At 44.3% G+C, this 22,884-nt stretch overlaps 1 protein-coding gene across 2 annotated transcripts in view; it reads right to left on the bottom strand.

Annotated features, from left to right (window-relative positions):
- The window catches only part of ACVR1 (activin A receptor type 1), a 194,486-nt gene that overhangs the window by 76,469 nt on the left and 95,133 nt on the right, over positions 1 to 22,884 (bottom strand). For both annotated transcript variants that reach the window (XM_082260672.1, XM_082260673.1), the window contains exon 2: positions 8,457 to 8,532. In XM_082260672.1, the coding sequence (XP_082116798.1) occupies positions 8,457 to 8,523 (67 nt within the window). In that variant the 5' untranslated portion in view covers positions 8,524 to 8,532. The remainder of the gene's footprint in view (positions 1 to 8,456; positions 8,533 to 22,884) is intronic.

Below are 22,884 nucleotides of genomic sequence, written 5' to 3'. Positions count from 1 at the left end.
CAGACGAGCTGAAGGCCGCTATCAAAGCGACCTGGGCTTCCGTAACACCTCAGCAGTGCCACAGGCTGATCTCCCCCATGCCACACCGCATTGATGCAATAATTCATGCAAAAGGAGCCCTGACCAAGTATTGAGTGCATACTATACTGTACATGGACATACTTTTCAGTAAGCCAACATTTCTGTATTCAAAATCTTTTTTCTTATTGGTCTTATGCAATTTTCTGAGATACTGAATTTTTCTCTAGCTGTAATTCATAATCAAAATTAAAAGAAAGAAATGCTTGAAGTATATCACTCTGTGCATCTATACATCTATCTACGCATCTATATAAAATACTTGAGTTTGACATTTTGAATTTAATTAACTTTTTGATAATATTCTAATTTTCTGAGATGCGCCTGTGTGTATGTATAAACACACAGTAAAAAGTAAATAGATACCAAACATGTCGCAATTTAAAATGGTCCACGTCCCTGCAACATAAACAGATGACATAAAACGTATCAACAGTTCTCATACACGTTAAGATCTGACTGCACAATCTCCTTTATATTTACAAATAATGTTATATATACAGTATCTCACAAAAGTGAGTACACCCCTCACATTTTTGTAAATAGCTTTTCATGTGACAACACTGAAGAAATGACACTTTGCTACAATGTAAAGTAGTGAGTGTACAGCTTGTATAACAGTGTAAATTTGCTGTCCCCCAAAATAACTCAACACACAGCCATTAATGTCTAAACCACTGGCAACAAAAGTGAGTAATTGAACATGTCCAAATTGGGCCCAATTAGCCATTTTTCCTACCCGGTGTCATGTGACTCGTTACAAGTTACATGTTACAAGTTCTCAGGTGTGAATGGGGAGCAGGTGTGTTAAATTTGGTGTTATTGCTCTCACTCGCTCATACTGGTCACTGGAAGTTCAGCATGGCACCTCATGGCAAAGAAGTCTCTGAAAAAAAGAAAAGTTGCTCTACATAAAGATGGCCTAGGCTATAAGAAAATTTCCAAGACCCTGAAACTGAGCTGCAGCACGGTGGCCAAGACCATACAGCGGTTTAACCGGACAGGTTCCACTCAGAACAGGCCACGCAAGAAATTGCATGCACGTGCTCAGCGTCATATCCAGAGGTTGTCTTTGGGAAATAGACGTACGAGTGCTGCCAGCATTGCTGCAGAGGTTGAAGGGGTGGGGGGTCACCCTGTCAGTGTTCAGGCCATACGCTGTACACTGCATCAAATTGGTCTGCATGGCTGTCATCCCCTTTCCTGTGCATCATCTTCTAAAGATGATGCACAGGAAAGCCTGCAAACAGTTTGCTGAAGACAAGCAGACTTAGGACATGGATTACTGGAACCATGTCCTGTGGTCTGATGAGACCAAGATGAACTTATTGGGATCAGAAGATGCCAAGCATGTGTGGCAGCAACCAGGTGAGGAGTACAAAGACAAGTGTGTCTTGCCTACAGTCAAGCATGGTGGTGGGAGTGTCATGGTCTGGGGCTGCATGAGTGCTGCCAGCACTGGGGAACTACAGTTGACCATGAATTGCAACATGTACTGTGACATACTGAAGCAGAGCATGATCCCCTCCCTTCAGAGACTGGGCTGCAGGGCAGTATTTCAACATAACGACCCCAAACACACCTCCAAGATGACCACTGCCTTGCTAAAGAAGCTGAGGGTAAAGGTGAAGGACTGGCCAAGCATGTCTCCAGACCTAAATCCTACTGAGCATCTGTGGGGCATCCTCAAAACAGAAGGCGGAAGAGCGCAAGGTCTCTAACATCCACTAGCTTTGTGATGTTGTCATGGAGGAGTGAAAGAGGACTCCAGTGACAACCTTTGACGCTCCATACCCAAGAGGGTTAAGGCAGTGCTAGGAAATAATGGTGGCCACACAAAATATTGACACTTGGACATTTTCACTTAGGGGTGTACTCACTTTTGTTGCCAGCGGTTTAGACATTAAAGCGGTTGTAAACCCTATAAAAAAAAAAAAAAAAAACCTGCAAGACAAAGGCATAATGAGCTAGTATGCATTGCATACTAGCCCATTATGTTTAACTTACCTTAAAACTAAGCCCCGACACGGACCCCCGGACATCGATGCGGGCGCTGCCATGATCCCTCGTCGTCTCTTCCGGGTTTGGCGGCTCCGGCGCGCTGATTGGCCGGAAGAGACGGCTCCAGCACGCTGATTGGCCGGAGCCGCTTTGACGTCACTCCCGCGCATGCGCGCGGGAGTGATTTTTCCGGCAAGCTCCCGGCAACTTAATTGAAGGTCCCCCCGGACCTTCAGAGCGCATGCGCCGCTCGCGCGAGCGGCTGCATGCACTGTAAATATCTCCTAAACCGCGCCGGTTTAGGAGATATTATTTGTACCTACAGGTAAGCCTTATTATAGGCTTACCTGTAGGTAAAAGTGTCAAAAAGCGGGATACAACCGCTTTAACGGCTGTGTGCTGAGTTATTTTGAGAGGACAGCAAATTTACACTATTAGGGCTCTTTCACACGGCCGCTCCGGTGTTTTGCTCTGCTGCGGGACTTTTTTTTTTTTTCACGGAGCGGATGACATTTGTGTCATCCGCTCCGTATGTCCGCATATCATCCTATCCGTTTGCGGATGATATGCGGACATAATGTAAGTCTATGGGCATTGCGGATGTCAGCGGGTGACACCACTGACATCCGATTTTCCTTCCTTTCCGTTTTTTGAACGGAGGAAAAATAGGGTTCTGTTCCGTTCCAAAAAAACATTCCAAAAAAACGGAACAGAACCGAAATAAGAAAATCGCATCCGCAATGCCATAGACTTACATTATGTCCGCAAATCATCCGCAAAAAAATAGGATGATTTGCGGACACGGAGCGGCCGTGTGAAAGAGCCCTTATACAAGCTGTACACTCACTACTTTACATTGTAGCAAAGTGTCATTTCTTCAGTGTTGTCACATGAAAAGATATAATAAAATATTTACAAAAATGTGAGGGGTGTACTTACTTTTATGAGATACTGCATATAAAGGACCTATCCTAAATGATCTAATCAGGCCCATTGCACTACAAAGTTCTTCGTAGACCTAAATGAGATTGTACAGTCAGAGTGTAACGTGAGTGATCAGCTTAAAGCGGAGTTCCGACCTCGGGGGGCAATTTGAGCTAAAAATACCCCCGGGACAGTCAGGGCTAGTACATTCCATAATGGATAGCCTCTGTACTGTCCCGGGTCGCACTTACCTGTAAGAAGAAATACTTACCTAGAAAATTTCTTCTCCAGTGCTGCCATTTTAGGTGTGGGCAGCTGAAGCCGCAGCGTCCCTCTTCGTGTCCTCTTCGTGACGTCGGAGTCCCACAATGCACTGCACCAGCCCCGCTCGTCACTTCCGGTGCCGGCGCGGCATCCCTGAACAGCTTCTGGGCATGCCCAGAAGCTGTTTAGCAGTGAATGCAGCGCCTGCACCGGAAGTGACGAGCGGGGCCGGTGCAGTGCATTAATTCCTGGGAGCGATGATGTTCAGCTCCCAGGAATCATCGCAGAGGGAGGAAGTGGAAGGAAGGAGAGTATATTTTCTTCTATAATAAAGGTAAGTGACCAAAAAAAAAAAAAAAAAAAATCGCCAGTATGCATTGCTTTTATTTCTTTTTCAGGTTCCCCTGAGCAAGTGGATGGCCCAAAATCGATTTCTTTGATTTTAAGGCCGGAACTCCTCTTTAACATTCAACTCTTTTTACCCAATCACACAGACTATCGTGCTACAAATTCGGTGGTCATCGCTTGATGTCACAACATTTTAAAAAAGGGAAATACTCATCACATTTATACCTTAAAGGCACTTTTTTCCCCACTTTTGAGTGGAACATACAACCCATTAACCACTTGCGGACCACCCGCCCTACATATTTTGCATCAGGGCAGCCGCTTTGCGCTGGATCACGTACCTAGTACATGATCCAATGCTTCTAGGTCTGGGCAACCCACTGCGATTAGCCACAGTGGGAGCTAATCTGTGGGTAACGCGGACTATGTCCGCCGGCACTCACCAATCATTAGGCAGGCAAGCCAGTATGGCAATCTTCCTATGTAAACATGGCAGATCGCCGTTCTGTCAGTAGGGAAGGCATGGATCCTGTGTCTCTGCAAAGCAGGAACACGGATCTATGCCTTCCGTTAGTAAAAGCACCTCCCACACAGTACACATTTAACCCTTTGATCTCTCCTGATGTTTAACCCCTTCCCAGCCAGTGTCATTAGTACAGTGACAGTGCATATTTTTAACACTGATCACTATTAATGTCACAGGTCCCCAAAAAGTGTCAAAAGTGTCAGTTAGTGTCCCGACTGTTCACCGCAATATCGCAGTTCGCTAGAAGTTGCGGAACGCCACCATTACTAGTAAAATAAAGATATCCCATAGTTTGTGGACGCTAAAACTTTTGCACAAAACCAATCAATATACATCTATTAGGATTTTTCTCCCCCAAAAAAATATGTAGCAGAATACATATTGGCCTAAATTTATGAAGAAATTTGTTTTTTTCTTCATTTTTTTTATTGGATGTGTTTTATAGCAGAAAGTAAAAAATAGTTTTTTTTTTTCTTCAAAATTGTCTTTTTGTTTATAGCGCAAAAAATAAAAACCGCAGTGGTGATCAATTACCACCAAAAGAAAGCTCTATTCGTGGGGAAAAAAAGGACACAGACTTTGTTTGGGTACAGTGCCACACAACCAGGCAATTGTAAGTTAAAATAACTGCGCCATATCGCAAAAATGCCCAGGTCATAAAGGGGGGGGGGTAAATCTTCCGGAGGGCTAGTGGTTATTATAATGGTTTCCCAAAACAGTTACATTCAAGGCGTGCTGTGAATAAGAATGGTCACGGTTGCTTGTGTGCCTGTCAAGCCATCAAATGGCTGGTGTCATAACTGATCACATGTGCAGCACCATGGCAACTGCAGATCAAACAGAGGCTAAGATGGCATCTTCCGCTTTAACCTTGAACGTCAGTACTGTAACGCACATTACAGTGTGAACGAGCCCAAACATTTTTATATTTTATCAGGCTAAGGACAATCTGTTGGGTGTCTAATTTTTACCCTGGCCCTGAATGGGCAATGCAAGAATTCTACACTAACGAGGAATCCAACTCCAATAATCCTTTCAATACATTTTAATGTTCTAGGGATTTATTATTTTATGTATTTTTAATTTTACTTTATTTTTACCAGTTTTTAGTTTTCTTCACTTTGCAACAAGAATCCCTCCTTGATAACACATCAAGTACACGCTTTAAGTATTTAACACAACTTGGAGATGAGCAGTAATGTAACAAGGGTGTGAAGTATTTTTTTGTTCAGACTAGTCCCTGCATAAATGCAAATAGAAACATAGATCACTAATGACAAATCTAAAAGTTTGGCTGCCAAAAAAAAAAAAAAATGAAAGTAGTAAGAGGCATACGTACATCGTCTGAATCATTCAGGGATGGAAAGAAGTCATGTGACAAAGAAAAACAGCGCTAAAGCACTTTAACTCCGACAAAAGAAAAAACATTTGCAGAGATATTTGGAATTGTTTTAGGAGTTTATTAGAACTGCAAATCTTCCATTTGTTATTATGGGTGTTGAAATTTTTCCATACATAGGTGAATTCCCCTTCAGTAATCACTCTAAATGTATGCCTCAGAGGCCCCTACGCATGAAACAACGATACCGCTAAGCACGTTATATAATGCTACGTTACAGCAATATAAAAGGTTAAAGGGTTTGTAAAGTCAGAAGGTTTTTTTTTATCTTAATGCATTCTATGCATCAAGATAAAAAAACAAAAAAAAAAAAAAACAAAAAAAAAAAAAAACACACAGTGTGCAGCAGCCCCCCTAATACTTACCTAAGCCCCATCTAGATTCAGCGATGTTGCAGGAGTGTCTCGGCTGCCCAGGACTCCCCTCCTGTTTGGCTGAGACACAGCAGCAGTGCGATTGGCTGCCACTGCTGTCAATCAAACCCTGTTAGTCAATGATGAAAAAGAGGGGGTGGGGCCAGGTCCGGGCTCCGTGTCTGAATGGATATACCGAGCTGTGGCTCGGCTTGGGTGCCCCCATAGCAAGCTGCTTGCTGTGGGGATACTAAACAGGAGGGAGGGGCCTGGAGAGCCAAAGAGGGACCCAAGAAGGAGGATCAGGGCTGCTCTGTGCAAAACCACTTCATAGTGCAGATAAGTATAACATGTTTGTTACTTTTAACAAAAAAAAAAAAAAGACTTTAATTATTGCTGGACATACATGCACAGAATTTCGTCCGTTTGCAGACTGAACGATTATTTGTCCTTCGAAAGCGAATTGTCCACTAACTGATCAAATAAACTCGTTTATAGGATCATTTCCATGTTCGTAGTGATCATTCAACAACAATAAAAACATAAGACAGAATATTCTTTTTGTTTCGATTATAACATACACGTATACGCTTTAGTTGAAACAGTAAAAGTTTTCGATTCAGATCCCATGGTTAAAATAGTTGGTAAACTGGGGTTCACGAACGGCACAAATGTCGAACGATCTTTCCAAAAACTACCAGTTTCGGCCGAAATTCTGTGCTGTATGGCCAACATTAGTCTAAACTGATCACCTGTATAGGCTTTTAAAGCAAGAAAGAGGAGGCGCAAACACCTAGTGCATTACCCGTGGTCAATTTGCAAATTGTTTAATAAAAAATGCCAAATGCATACTCACAGACGTAGAGATAAAAACATGTTACAAGAATCCACCATGTATGAACTGGGACACGTCCTTCAGTCAGGCCCCCTTCCTCAGAGCTCATTGTGCGATGTGCTGGGTGTTCAGTGTGACCCTGTGCCTTTAAGGAGGGGTGGGCTCCCTCCAGTCACCTGTCCTCCATCTATCCCATTAAATGCATGTGCTCTCATTGTAGAGACTCTTTAAATTGTAGAGTTAGGGACTGCAGATCACAGGGTGCCTTGTCGGGGCCTGCAGCTTACGCATCTATTTGCAAAGGTGTGCAACCAAACCCCTGTTTTTAACGCATACCGTTAGGTCAATTCGGTTGGTCGCTGGCTGGTTGGTAAGTTGTGACTGGAAATCTCTTCGTTTTTTTGAAAGGGGGGGAACAGGTACCTGTTTTTGACAGGTACCCTTCCCCACTTCCGGAAGATAGCGTCAAGGCGCTTTCCCTCAGAAGTTTTGACCCCTCCCCCCACCGCCGGGCCAATTAAAAAAAGCACAGCGTGCTTTGCACATGCGCAGTAGAACCAGTTGTGAAGCCAAAAGGCTTCACTGCCGGGTTCCCTTACCCTGAATAACAGCGGCAGCACCCGAGAGCCGATACAAAAATTGGCTTCAGGTGTCGACATCGCGGGAACCCTGGACAGGTAAATTCTAATATTTAAAAGTCAGCAGCTACAGTACTTGTAGCTGCTGACTTTCAATTTTTTTTTCTGGGGGGGCGGAACTACTCTGGTACTAGAATTCTTGCTCTCTTTCCGGCGTGCGCAGCGATATGTAACATGTGTATCGCAATGGACATTTTCAAGCGCAGGCGCCGCCCCCTGTGTGTATGTATGTATGTGTGTATGTATGTATGTATGTATGTATGTATGTATGTATGTATGTATGTATGTATGTATGTATGTATGTATGTATGTATGTATGTATGATATATATATATATATATATATATATATATATATATATATATATATATATATATATATATTGGGGGGGGATATATGTGGGGGTTTTTTTTGGGTGGGGGGGGGGGGGTTTGTGCGCGTCAGGGCAAATTGATTTTTTTTTTCTTTTTAAATAAAAAAAAAGATTGTTTTTTATTTAACTTTGTTTTTCTTCTCACAAAAAGACCCCCCATGTCTCCCCTGTGCTCCACTGAATGTAATGCACATCGCATCGCATTATATTCTTTCCCGGCTTTGATGGCCGGGGAAACGGTCAACAGGAACCCAGAAATTATGTCACACATCACTTCTAGAAAGGGAGGAGAGTGGACACACCAGCTATGGCAGTCCCGGGCCCACAGATGGGCAAGTGGAGTCTGGGATAGATGAGGGGGGGGGGGGGGGGGGCACGCAGGATGTGAGGAGCATCCATAACTTCTTGTCGCCATGGCAACCTGATGCATGGGGGTTTGTCGAACACTCCTTTAGGGGTATTTTTTAGTGAAATGTTGAGTTTCCTAAACCTTTGGGCTAATATCCTGTGACATTAAAAACTGGAACTACCACCATATTATTCTCTAGGGTGTCTGCTTACAGAAAATAGAATATGTTGGGGGTGGTATGTAATCTACAGGCCTAAAATTATTAAAACATGTATTCAAATAAATTGCGAAAGCGGCTCTGGCAGCAAAAGGGTTAACTGTCTAAACTTAGCAGAATACTCAGTAATAAGGTTGGTTTGGTAACTTACCTTCTATACTAGGAGATGAAAAGGCTACCATTATGAGCAGAGGAAGGATCATACCACCATCCACCATTGTACAGCTCTGGAAAGAAGGAAAAACACAACAAATTAAACGCCATAATATATATATATTACACATACATAGACACAACTCATGTACAGAACCATGCAACCTAAACTACTTCACAATTAAATGACCAATACACAAATGTTAAGCCAAGACTCCCTTTCACACTGGAGCGATTTCTCGTGCGTTTTGCTGAAGTGCGTCAATGCTCAACATGAAGATTTCTATTATATTCCATGGTTCCCATTCACACCTGAGCACAGTGCTGCTGTTTGTTGCACAATAAAGGACAGGAGCTTTTATTTGCGGCAGAACGATGAATGATTGCTCTCGCTCTAAGGATTGCAGCGATACCCCACGTGTGGTTTGAACACAGTTTACGTGTGCACCACTTGCGTATGCGTTCTCTTCTGCACAAGAACTCAGAGGGACGGGCGCTTTAATTTTTTTTTTTTTTTCCTATTTTACCTTTTTATTTATTTATTTTTTACACGGTTTTTTGATCACTTTTATTCCTATTACAGGGAATGTAAACATCCCTTGTAGTAGAAATAAGCAGGACAGGTCCTCTTTAATGTGAGATCTGGGGTCAAAAAGTCTTCAGATCTCACATGTACACTAAAAAGCAAAAAAAATTAATTCTCTTCACCATGAAATGGGCCCTTTAAGGCCGTTGGGAGGAAGTAACGTATGACAACGCTCCGGTCCTCCAAGGCCATAGAGTCAAGTGGGGGCCAGCTTGAGGGGAAAGGACCGGATCATTTTCCCCACTACTGACGGCTCGAGTAAGTGGGTAAAATGACCAGGAATCGGCAGGAGGAGGGGCACCTCTACCGCCGCCCAGAAAAGTGATCCTGCGGTGAATCCGCCACTGGGACCACCTTTATGTTAAAGAGGACCGCCTGCCCCGTAAGAAAAAAAAATACCGGGGTTATGGCAGCTATCTGCTGCCATAACCCTCGTATTTAACATCAACATAGTGACGTGAAACTGCGGTGGGCGGTCCGGAAGTGGTTAAAAGATGTATGGCTTTTGGTGTTTTTCCACAATCATACTTACCTAGATGGATGTAGTATTGGTCCGATGCTGCATCTGTCCCCCGGTTCCTCTGCACTGAGAACTGAGCGATCGACACCGGCGATCGCTCAGTTCTGACAGCTCCCCGAGCAGAGAGTTGGTGACTGTCAGTCGGCAGATCTCCGCTCTGCCCCCTCCTCGCTCATTGGAGCGCTGGGCTGTGGAGGGGTGGGGAGCGGCCGGGTGTCAGTCCAGGAATCTAGGAAGATCCCCACTTTCATTGTCGCGATGACGCGGAACCTGAACCAACTTCTGTGACATCAGTGGACTTCGGCCCGCTCTCTGCTGAAAACAGGTCACAGGAGTTCAAAATGAATTGCACTCCTTTGATCCATAGGAGAAGTTCAACCAATCGAGCTTTGTCTATACTTCTCCTTTAAACCGTATAGTGCACTTTACTTCTCCACCCCAGCAGGACTGGGAACGCAGCTTTATGGTAACATTAAAAAACGACAAGCCGAAAGTGAAAACACAGAAGGAGGAAACAATTTTCTTAGAATAATCGGAATAATTGAATTTCCTGAGCGGGCATAAATGTATATAAAAAAAGAATTTGCATACACAATTATGCATAACTCGAGGCATGTGGCTTCACAATAGCCATTTGTCTCTGCAACGCAAAGACAAAACATGCCGTGTATTTCCAGTGATTGCAAAATAAACAGGATGCCGGGCTGAGTTTAATGATCATCTCCGAAGAAAAACATTATTATTGTTCATTGTATTACCATATAGGTCGTGTGCTAGTCCTACACACTCATATTAATGACCTTGACAATGCTGCCATGTATCTCCAATCTCTACAAATCAGCTGAACCGCTGTACACTGTTATCCAATGACATGTATTTGTTGAGTTCTAAAACTGGCATACACTATACAACCTGATTGTACAATCTCTGTCCAATCTCCTTTAAGTGCCGGGTCACACTTGTGCGATGCGGGAAGGCTGCGAATTCTCAGCCTGTTCCAGCATCGCAAACACACATCTGGCAGTTCACAGTGCCATATGCGATACGCTGGGGGTGTCAATTAAATGTTAACGACACCCCCAGTTTGATCGCATATCGCAGTGCGATCTGACAGTTCGCACAGGATCGGATCGCACAAGTGTGAACCACTGTGCGATCCGATCCTGATGCGGCTGAAAAAATGCCTCCTGTGTGACTTTTGTGCGGGTGCAGTGCGAATTTAGCCATACAAAGTGTATGGCTAAATTCGCACTGCACATCCGATCGCATGTAATGAAGGAGCAGTGCGCTCCGATATTACATGCGATCGCCGCACACGCGGAAGTGTGAACCGGTACTAAATGTAACAAAAAGGTAAATAGGACGACACACCTAAACAATACAATCAAGTTGTATCAAAGGAGGCAGGCCACACAGTTGATAGTAGATCCAAAAGGAGATTGTACAATTGGACTGTATAGTGCAGTGATGACAAACCTTGGCATCCCAGATGCTTTGGAACTACATTTCCCATGATGCTCCCCTACACTGCAGTGTGTGCATGAGCATCATGGGAAATGTAGTTCCAAAACATGTGGGTTGCCAAGGTTCGCCATCATTGCATCATTGGTATAGTGTGTATGGTCAACCTATGGCCCCTTTCACACGGGCGTTCCGCATATCACCCCATCCGTTTGCGGATGATATACGGACATAATGAATGTCTATGGGATTGCGGATGTCAGCGGCTGACATCTGATTTGCGTCCTTTCAGTTCTGTTCCGTTTTTTGGAATGGAACAGAACCCTATTTTTTCTTCCATTTAAAAATCGGAAAGGACGCAAAATCGGATGTCAGCGGTGTCATCCGCTGACATCTGCAATCCCATAGGCATACATTATGTCCGTATATCATCCGCAAACGGATGGGATGATATGCGGACATACGGAGCGGATGACACCAATGTCATCCATGTCCGTGAAAAAAAAAAAAGTGCCGGAGCGGATCACAATACGGTCCGATCTGTGTGAAAGGGGCCTAAGGTGATTCTAAAGGAAAGAATAAAAAATAAAAAAAAAAAAACATAAAAAAAACGCGCACACACACGTTATACTTTCCTGCTCTGTGTAATGGTTTTGTACAGAGCAGCCCTGATCCTCTTCTTTTTGGGTCCCCTGCTGGTGGTCCTGGCTTCTTCCCCCTGCAGAGTGCCCCCAAAAGCAAGCCTCTTGCTATGCGGGCACTCGAGCAGGCTCGCTCCCAAAGTGCAGGTTGGCCCTGCCCCCCTGCTTTCTCCTCATTGGCTGCGATTGACAGCAGCAGGAGCCATCCAAAGAGACCTGGGGGAGCCGCTGTTCTCATGCACATTGCTGGATCGAGATAGGGATCAGTTGCACCCAGAAGGTTTTTTACCTTAATGCATAGAATAGAACGAATTAAGGTAAAAAAACCTTGAGCTTTTTAGATTTATGAAGGAAAGTTACTGTAGTGGCATTTAAAGTGGGAGTAAATGCCCATGCATAGATTTTACCTATAAATACTGTACATATCTCCTAAACATGCACCGTTTAGGAGATATTTACTGCAGATGCAGCCAGTGGCATCAGCGGCACATGTGCGCCAAAGAGCGGCATACCGCGCCGGTCCTTCAGAATCCCGTGCCATAAACACCATTTCCCGAGTGCATGCATGGGAGCAATGTCATCATGGCTTCGGCCACTCACACGGTCCAAATCTGTGAACTCGGAGAGCAGACTGTATAAGGCCCCTCTCACACGGGCGGTGTACCTGGCGGACTGTGTTTTGTTCAGTGGGGATCGATCCGCCGATCCTCGCTGAGCAGACGGATGACATCTCCGTCTCCGCCTAAAAAATACGAGTCGCATCAAAAAATTCAGCTTAACGCTGCAACACCAACTCAAAATATGTTTACCGAAAACACATTACACTTTCCCTTTCAGCAGCTCTCACTATGTATATACTCATTACAGGAAGATCTTCGTCATATCAGTACTGAAAGTCATGTAGAAAATTTTTTTTTTTTTATTTAAAACTCAGCAGAAGCCAAAAGCATTTATCGCTCAGAGGACATTGCTAAGTAACCATCCCACACAGACTGAATCATGAGAACCGATCCGAGCAAGAGCCCAATAAAACAAATCAGCCTTTCAGCAATCAAAAAAACCCAACATGACAAAGCTTTACTCACTCGCAGGGCCAAGGGAGGGGTAAGACACCTCCATTCCAACACAAAACATGCCGAATATGACAGAAATAACAGACTGAAGAGATTCTACCGCCATACTGAAGATGTAAACCATCACGGAATATTTACTGTGATTGATTCAATTCACATAACTGTAGCATAAGGATAAAGAGCATTATTCCAGACATCGGAATCCTTTTCCAAGCTCATTGGACTCAACTGAAAATAACTGTCACTTTCTAAGACCCCCGTATTCTTATTGCATCTCAAAGCTCCTAATCCCCCTCCAGTCTCTCGCTGCATAGGGCTGGGTTTCCACTGATGCGGTGCGGGAACCAAAGCTATTCATTGCGGTTCCCGCACCCCATTAGAATCGCAGGCATTCATACTGTGCTCTGCGAACCGATGCGGGGGTCAAAATAAAGTTATTGACACCCCCAGACGCAATGCGAACTATAGAACCGGGCCTCATGGGTCTGAACACCCATGGGATCAAATTCAAATGCAGAAAAAATAAAAAAGGGTTCTGCATGTTTTTGGTGCGGATCCAGTGCGAATTGAGCCATACATAATATATGGCTTTATTTGCACCGCATTGAATTTTCATGTCATTTGAACAGGAATCCAGTGCGATTCCTGTACAAATGGCATGCTATGTGCAGGTAGACCGCATCAGTGTGAACCCAGCCTAAAGGAGAAGTACAGCCAAAGCTCATTGGACTGTACTTCTGTGGATCACAGGAGTCCAGTCCATCCTGAAGCCTGCTGTCCGCTAACGTCCCAGATCCTGTCCAGACTCCGGAAAGATCATGACCATATATTTAGGATCCACCCATATGCCTGGACTGGAACCCAGCTAAGGCTCTTAGCGAGCCACAGAGCCTAAGCCGGCCACTCACAGACCAGCGCTCAGTAAGTGTGGTGGGGGGCGGCAGAGCAGACAGCGGTGACTGACAGTCACTAGCTCTCTGCCGGAGCACTGACAACCAACAGATCGGCGGTAATCGAGCCGATGGGGGACAGATGCAGCATCGGACCCCCATGCTGCATGCTTCTACATTAATATAATGCCCATACTTCTCCTAAATGACTGTAAAGTCTCATCTTTTTCTTTTCTAATAAAAAACATGCTATACTTACCTCCTCTGTGCAGTGGTTTTGCACAGAGCAGACCCAATCCTCCTCTCCTCGGATCCCTGGCTGAAGCTCCTGGCCCCTCCCTCCTTTTGAGTGCCCCCACAGCAAGCAGCTTGCTATGGGGGCACCCGTGACGAGCTGCAGCTCCGTGTATCTATTTAGACATGGAGCTGCCATTCGGCCCCACCCCCCCTCTCTCTCCTGATTGGCTGAGTTTAATTGACAGCCGCAGGAGCCAATGGAGTCCAAGGAGGCTGAGGTACTTGTGGACATCGCTGGATAGAAGGGGTCCTCAGGTAAGTATTAGGGGGGCTGCTAGACACAGAAGGCTTTTTATCTTAATGTATAGAATAAATTAAGATAAAAAACTTTCTGCCTTTACAACCCCTGTAAGCTGGCCATGCACTAGTAGATTTTCGAACACAGTTAGTACATGCAATGATGTGTCGATGTTCAAAAATACTTCAAAATTAAGTTTGCTTTTAACATTTGGACTTGAAATAAAAAAAGGACTTTTTTGAAAACCCCGTACACGCTTAAAAAAATATTCCATCCTGCGCCTTTAAAATATATCGTCTCTGCAGTTGAAATTCAATGTTGAATTTACCCCATTAACTATTTCCAGTCCGGGCCGATTCTGACATTTCTCTCATACATGTAAAGATCTGCATTTTTTTTTTTTGCTAGGATCACCTTCCGCCGCCTGTAAAAGTGATCCAGCGACTGCACAGCCGCTAGGATCACTTTTACATAAAAGAGAATCGCCGGCTGAAAAAATACATTCCGAGATTGTGACTATAGCTGCACTCATGATCCTGAAATAACTACTTCAACCCACTGACATTTATAAATGGTGAACAGAGTGGAAGTGGTAATGATTAGAAAATCAATCAATTGTTCCTAAAGTGATCGTAAAGGCAGATTTAAAGAAGAAAAAAAAACCCATGTCATACTAGAGCTGCACGATTCTGGCCAAAATAAGAATCACGATTTTTTACCTTGGAATAAAGATCACGATTCTCTCACGATTCTCTGTGTAACAAAAAAAAAATTGGGATAACTTTACTGTTACGTTTTTTTTTTTTTATTCATTAAAGTCTATTAATTGCGTTTGAAAGACTGCTGCGCAAATCCAGTGTGACATAAAATATTACAACAATCGCCATTTTATTCTGTAGGGTCTCTGCTAAAAAAATATATAAAATGTTTGGGGGTTCTAAGTACTTTTCTAGCAAAAAAAAACAGATTTTAACTTGCAAGCAACAAGTGTCAGAAAAAGGTCTAGTCTTTAAGAGGTTAAACTTCCTTTCTCCCTGGCAGAGGGAAGGAAAAGATACAATGTAATCATTTTGTTTATAGTTACTGGCAGACTAATGTTGATAGGCGTTTGTTTGCGGGAGGCTCTTTTTTTTTTTTTCCACAGCTGTTCTCTCTGCAGCTATGCAAAGAATCGAGCATATGTCAGGTTCAGATCGTCAGGAGGGGTGAATCGAGATCGCGATTTTCATACGATTAATCGTGCAGCTCTATGTCATACTTACCTCCTCTGTGCAGCTGGTTTTGCACAGAGCAGCCCAGATCCTCCTCTTCTCAGGTCCCTCTTCTGTGCTCCTGGCCCTTCCCTCCTGCCGAGTACCCCCACAGCAAGCAGGTTTCTATGGGGGCACCTGAGCAGGCTCACTCCTGAGCTGCTGCTGTGTGTCCATTCACACACAGAGAGTGGCTCCGCCCCTCCCCTGTTCTTTCCTCATTAGCTTACTGGCTGTGATTGACAGTAGCTTTAGCCAACCACTCCCGCTCCAAGTGTGGAGGAAGAGACCCGAGAGCTCTACTGCTCTCGTGGACATCGCTGGATAGAGATGGGGCTCAGGTAAGTATTAGGGAGGCTGCTACACACAGGTTTTTCACATTCCTGCACAGAATGCATGAAGGTAAATAAAATAAAAAAAAAAAAAAACCTTGAGCCTTACAACCATTTTAAAATTTCAAATGAAATTCTGCTGGTGAATGGGCCAGTTTTAGTGAAGGTCTTTGTACATGGTGCCACTCACATTGTTCCCACTGTGTGTTCCCTGGTGACTTTCTGGAATCTCGGTTCTGTTGCTTCTACAGAAACTGATCTTCTGGTGACCGTAATTCTCAGATCTCATTGGACTCAACTGAAAAGAACTGTCACTTTTTTTTAAAAAAATATATTTTTTTCAGCTTCGTGAACCGAGCCTAATGTCTCAAACTACTGGCTTTTTTTTTTTTGGCCATCTCAGAGCTGTCAATCTCCTCTTGCCTCCTTGCAGCCACTTCTGGCCAAAAAGTTTGATCCCAATGTTTTGATGTGCATTTAGCCACGGTTCACACTTGTCATGCGAGTTCGAAGTTGCATGACAAGTCACACCCCCATTAACACCACTGGATGGAACCATTCTAAAATCAGTACAACTCAAGTCGCTCCGACTTCGAAAAAGGTTCCTGCACTACTTTGGGGCAACTTCAACACAATTTGTATTAGAGCCGGTTCACACTACTCCGACTTGGGACATGACTTGTGTGCCCTCAAGTCGCCCCAAGTCTCTTATCACAAATTCAATATAAATGAATGAGAGGCGTTTTAATATGCACTACTGAAGTAGCTCAGTCTTCAGAAAAGGTTCCTGTACTACTTCAAGACGACTTCTATCCGACTTGTGCACATAGACTTCAATGGGAGTCGCCTCTAAGTCGGATCCTTATCTATTTTCAAGCGACTGTGATCAGACTTTCCAGGAAGAAGAAAAAGATTACCCAGGCATTCCCCACAGACAAAGTCGCCTATCATGCAAGTCTCTCGCAAGTCTCTCGCAAAAGTCGCTCCTTCATGGGGCGACTTTCTGGTCGTGGTAGTGTGAACCGGCTCTTACCTTCTGTTAAAAAAGTTGTATGCAAGCTGCGATGGCGTCACGCAAGGATGTCCAATTCAACGTCGGGTGAAGCTGCAGCAGTGCGAACAAGAGCTAAATGGCCTACTGAGGACAATGGCAGCTTGTGAAAACGAACGTCAAAATGCCTGTAATCGCACGTGCGGACAGGTCAGCCAGGACTTCTACTCTAATCACGTATAACAAGTTCCACCACACCTAACCAGTCCTTTCATTAAAAAAAATCTGGGAACAAAACCCTGGAAAATAATTAACATTCCACCAATGTTAAGGTTCTGCTTCATTCCGATACTTTTCAGTCAGGAAGCAGCTAACCTGGCCAGAGACACAGAATAAATGAACCTTTTGTTCGCGGATGTCTTTGTAGCGCGCTTGGCACACGTTACAAAGAGCTTCTTTTTTTTTGTGCAGCAGACGCAAACACTCGCAGACAGACCGCACTTCCAGAGAAGATGACAAAAGCCCCAGCCAGTACTTAATCTCATGGCACTAAAGTATGCCTCAGACAAAACATAACATCCCCCGTCTGTATAATATAAAGGCACTGTGTCAGTGGAGGAGGCAGAGACAGTGACAAAAGACGTCCAACTTGTGGTGGGTTTTCCTAATAATGACATCTTTAGCATGGTGCTCATTAGTCACCCTTAAAGGGTAACTCCACTTTTCGTGGGAAGAAAAAAAAAGGCAAATAAAGAAGAAAAAAAAAACAACAAAGTGTATATAATTGCGACACAAATCACATTGTAACTGAATGTTATTATAAATAACCTTTCCTTTTCAATCTGCAACTTGTAATTTTCTGAAAATGCAATGCAATATGGCTGCCTTGAGCTGTTCTGTACACAGAATGTATACTGACCACACCCCCCAGAAACATTTCCTGCTTGTGTGATTGGCTCACCACTTTTCCCAGAAGTCTGCATAAAATCCAAATCAGATTTCTGGCATCCCCTGAAACAAAAATGTAATTCTTGGTGAGATACTCCCAATAGGAACACGTCTAAAGGGATGCAGGCCCAGCAGATTTCCTCATTAGAGCCCTGCAGCTGCCACAGCTGATAGAAAATCATGAAACCACTCCCATTAGACCCACTCAGCACAGAGGAACAAACAATGATTTATTCAGAATAACAATAGGTATATAATAATAGTATATAAGAAGTATAGTATATAATAAGGTAGGAATCTGCAACAACGTTTGTAAAATCCTTGTAATGTACATAGATCACCTAGCATTGGAATGCTTTTTCTCAACAAAAGTGGAGTTACGCTTTAAAAACCATAAACCCATAGGAAAATCTTTGTATTTAAAGTGATATTAAAAGCAGTTTTATTTTATTTTTTAGTTTGAGTAAAATAAAAAAATAAAGTAATGTTATACATACCTGCTCTGTGCAATCATATTGCACAGAACAGTCCCTTAGCTCCCTATGGTAGTCCCCCGCTGGCGCTGTCTGCTCTTCCCTTCTCAGCAAGCCATGTGATCAGGAGGCACCCCGGGCTTGACAAATTTGCTTTTAATCTAGGAACCAGCTAAAAAAGTTAGGAGCTAGTTTTTTCTAACAAATCTTACGGAGGGAACATGCAACATGTTCCCGAAGATGAACTTATTTAACAGCCAGAGGCTGTTTTCCACACGTTTAAAAAACAATTTTAAGCCTGAAGATAACATAAACCCCCAAACATTATATATTTTCTGAAAGCAGACACCCTAGAGAAGAAGATAGTGGTAGTTTAAATTTTTATGTCACACGATATTACCGCAAAGGTCTAGGAAACACAAAATTTCTGTGAAAAAATGTAAAGATTAAAAGTTAATTTCAGGGGGCCAAAAACGCAATTAAATTACCTGATTGTTGGGTTACCGTATATACTCGAGTATAAGCCGAGTTTTTCAGCACATTTTTTTGTGCTGAAAACGTCCCCCTCGGCTTATACTCGAGTCAAGAAAAAAAAAAAAAAAAGTTCCCGGCCGCTCCTCCGACGTGCTTGAGTTTTAAAAATGGCGCCGCCCGGCGCATTCATGTCATTGCGCACGCGCCGCCGCCGCTCGTGTAATTTCGGCTATTCCCGGCGCCGCTCGGAAGAGGCCGGGAATAGCCGAAAGTATACGAGCGGCGGCGCGTGCGCAATGACGTGTCGGGGCCGGGCGGCGCCATTTCTAAAATGAAGGCGCCTCTGGAACAGGTAAGGGAAACTGCTGCACTACCTGCCATTCTGCAGGGCTGCGGGTATACTACAAGGGATGCAGTGCTTGCGAGCATGGTCCACCTGTACCATGCCCACAGCACTGCATCTCCTGTAGTATGCCCACAACCCCGGATCCTCTTGTACCATGCCAGTCACCCTGCATTCTCCTGCACCATGCCAGTCACCCTGCATTCTCCTGCACCATGCCAGTCACCCTGCATTCTCCTGCACCATGCCAGTCACCCTGCATTCTCCTGCACCATGCCAGTCACCCTGCATTCTCCTGCACCATGCCAGTCACCCTGCATTCTCCTGCACCATGCCAGTACCCTGCATTCTCCTGTACCATGCCAGTACCCTGCATTCTCCTGCACCATGCCCGCCGCCCTGCATTCTCACCCTAGGCTTATACTTGAGTCAATCATTTTTCCCATCTTTTTTTGGTAAAAGTAGGGGCCTCGGCTTATACTCGGGTCGGGTTATACGAGTATATACGGTAATATAAAAGCTGAGGTTGCAGTGAGTAGATAGATACCAAACATGTCAAATCTTAACCATGTCAGACCTATATTTTGCATAGGAGACACTTTTGGCACTTTTCCACTGCAAGTACCGGCTCAGCTCTACTCGGCCCTGCTTGGCCCGGTTTGCTTTTCCACTGCTGGTAGCGCATGGTACGGTGTTGGAACGGTTCGGTACGGTACGGTATAGGTTTGCTTTTCCACTAAAGTAGTACTAAAGTTAAGTGGGTGGGATAACAACGGGGTGGGTGGGATTCTCTGACCAATCAGTGGCTAGTAGTGACTGCATGCAAAGGATTGTGGGATATGGTACCAGTTTGGTACTTGTTGGAACCACAATCCAGTAGGTACTGTTTTTTCAGAGCCGTACCGTACCGTTCAGTTCCATGCAGTGGAAAAGCACCGCCGTACCGTACCGAACCGTTCCTACACTATACCATGCGGTACCAGCAGTGGAAAAGCACAAAAGCGTGCCGAACCGTTCGGTTCCATGCAGTGGAAAAGCGCCATTTGAAAGCCCCCCTTAGGTGATCGGTTTTGTGTTACGAAGGAGGTTTGGTGCTAGAATTAATGCTCTCATTCTGGCGTGTGCAGCAATATACACGTATCACAATAACGCTTTTCAGGTGCAGGCATCCCACCGCATTAGTTTAGGTTTGTGCGTGCGTAAATGTGGGGGGGGCCTCAATTTTTTTTTTGGGGGGGGGGGGGGATTTAATGTGCTTGTGTGTAACTTTTTTTTTTTTGTTACTCAACTTTTATTTTTCCATTCCATAGGGGACAAAAAGTCCCCTATGTGATTTTTTATTTTTTCTGGCATGTTCTCTTTATTGAGACATATAGGGTCTAAAAGACCCTGCATGTCTCCCCTGTGCTCCACTTATTGTAATGCAATGCACTTCACACTGCATTACATTCTTTCCTGGCCTTGATGGCCAGGAAAAAACAAACATTCAGCATAGACCGGGAAGAGACGTCGCATGTCACTTCCAAGTCAACTAGAAGCTCCCCTCTACCCGGCAGCACCCTCGGCCTCTATGCCGGTCCCGGGCAAGTGGAACCCAGGATACAGAGCGGGTGGACACACCCGGGATGTGAGGAGAATTTAGACGGCATCCCAGGTGCCAGGATAAAACGTCTTGTCGCCATGGCAACCTGGCACTCGTTGAGCCCTGGAGGCACCATGCGCATCCATAGACACACGCAGCGCCAGTAAACCGCACCCCTGCTACTTCCTCACAAGAGTTTGCCTGCTGCTCTCAGTGTTTCCTGTGAGACCAAAAATGGTGAAGCGGCGCAGAAACTGGGACAGCTCTGGATCGTGGAGGAGTCCGGTAAGTGTTTAGGGATGGTAGAGGGAGTAGAACAAGCTCTGTTAGGAGGGATCACCTAGGCAATTCCAATGGAAGTGGAAGCGGGTACCTGCCAAAACTAGGTACCAAAAAAAAAAACCTTCAATGTTGAGGGGGAAGGATTCCTAAAAGTGTAACTTCCCATTTAGGGTGAAGTTCCTCTTTAAGGTGACCATACATGTGTAAAGGTTTTCATCTTACCCTCGTATGGAAGATCTGAAAAATCATTCCCCAGAACATTCTTTCTCACCATCATCGAGGCAACTCATTTAGGTCGAAAGCACTTAAAATTTCATCCAGACCTGCTATTTGAATGGAATCCCAGACGCACTAAATGGGTTTCATTACATGACGTATGATTTTTTTTTTTCAGAATGAAAACCACATTCACAATTAGAATTTTCTTCCTTCAAGAAAAAATTCTATTACGCTCCTTCGAGGTTTCTCATCACTACAGTCAATGACCGTACCAGCCATTAGAATATCAAAACGAACGTTCCAAAACTGAGCATTACTAGTGTAAGGCCAGCTTTAAGGGGACTGATGGTCCAATAGTAAGGTGGGAAGGAAGCAAAGCTGGTTACCGAGAAGCTGGCCAATATTTGCACCCAGGTTTTGGGGGTATGAGCATTATACAAGAAACATTTTTCTTTGGATTGACAAGTCAAGGGTTGGAACTCTGTCCACCTTGAGATTTCTACTCTGCTCCTTTCCTAGTAACAAAGAGGAAATTAAAGGTTCCTGATGTTGACACAGCAATATGAAATCAAAAAGGGCTCCAGGCACCCCCCAAAAACATTTACAGTTAGCAGCTACAAATACTGTAGCTGCTAACATTTAATATTAGGGCACTCATCTGTCCAGGCGTCCAGCGGTGTCCTCACCTGAGCCGAATATTTAATCACTGCCATCTTGACTAAGGCAAACCCTTTCTGCTTCATAGCCAGTTACCCACTGTGCATGCGCGAAGCACGCTGCACTTTGTAAATAGGCTGCAGTCTACTGAGACCTGTGAAGTTTCCAGAAGGCTGCGGGGAGTGGGGCCAAAACCAGGAAACCAGGTACCCGCTCCACTACCCCCCCTCCCCCACCCACCCCAAAAGGTTCCAAATGTGGAAGAGGAGGGAGGAGGCGGCAGACAAATGGAGCTCCCCTTTTAGGAGGACCTCCGCTTTAAGTAAATTCTGCTCACTTCCCATCAAAGACAATAGAAGTCCATGGAAATCTCCCTAATGATGTCCAGATGAACTTAGATCAATCGCAGAAGAAACCTATCTATAGTAGACAACCCATTTGATCAATATGCCACACGCGGGTAAGTGGATTTCGATCGATAGTGAAGATACAATGATACAATGACAACTTACCAATACAAGGTATAGATAGTATTTGATTCACCGGATTGTGAGATTACATGGTGACTACAGAGATGTGAACATATTCATAAACAAAGTATCTGGGTACTGCCGACTGATCCAAAAACGATTAATAATATTCCACCCTGGTCAATCAACTCATTTTTTGTGAAATGGAGTATAATAAAAAAATCGATCGAAAGGGAAGCAATAGCAATTTTGATGGTTTGTGGGTTTTATCATTTTGTTGGAATCACACATCAAATAGCATTAGGGCTGGGTTCACACTTGTGCGATGCGGGAACCAGCTTGATTCCTGTGTGGGTTCCCGCATCACACTTGAATCGCCGGTGGTTCACACTGACACCCGTGTCAATGTAACGTTAATGACACCCCCCAGATCGGTTCGCAGTGCAAACTGTGAAATGGTGCAGGAATCAGATTGCATAGTGGTGAACACCTATGCAAACCGATCTCAGTGCAGACCAAAAAAAAAAAAAAGGGTCCTGCACCATTTTGGTGCAAATGTGATGCAATTTCCGCCATGTTGTATGGCTGAATTTGCATTCCACATAAATCGCATGTGATCTGCACAGCAATGCGGTGCAAGTCACATGGGATGTCTGTGATTGTACAAGTGTGAACCAAGCCAAAAAAAAATAAAAAATG

This window comes from Pelophylax lessonae (assembly GCF_965119305.1).
Source record: "Pelophylax lessonae genome assembly, chromosome: 6".
Lineage (NCBI taxonomy): Eukaryota > Metazoa > Chordata > Amphibia > Anura > Ranidae > Pelophylax > Pelophylax lessonae.
The sequence above is the reverse complement of the archived record's forward strand: the minus strand, read 5'-3'. Positions and strand labels throughout refer to the sequence as shown.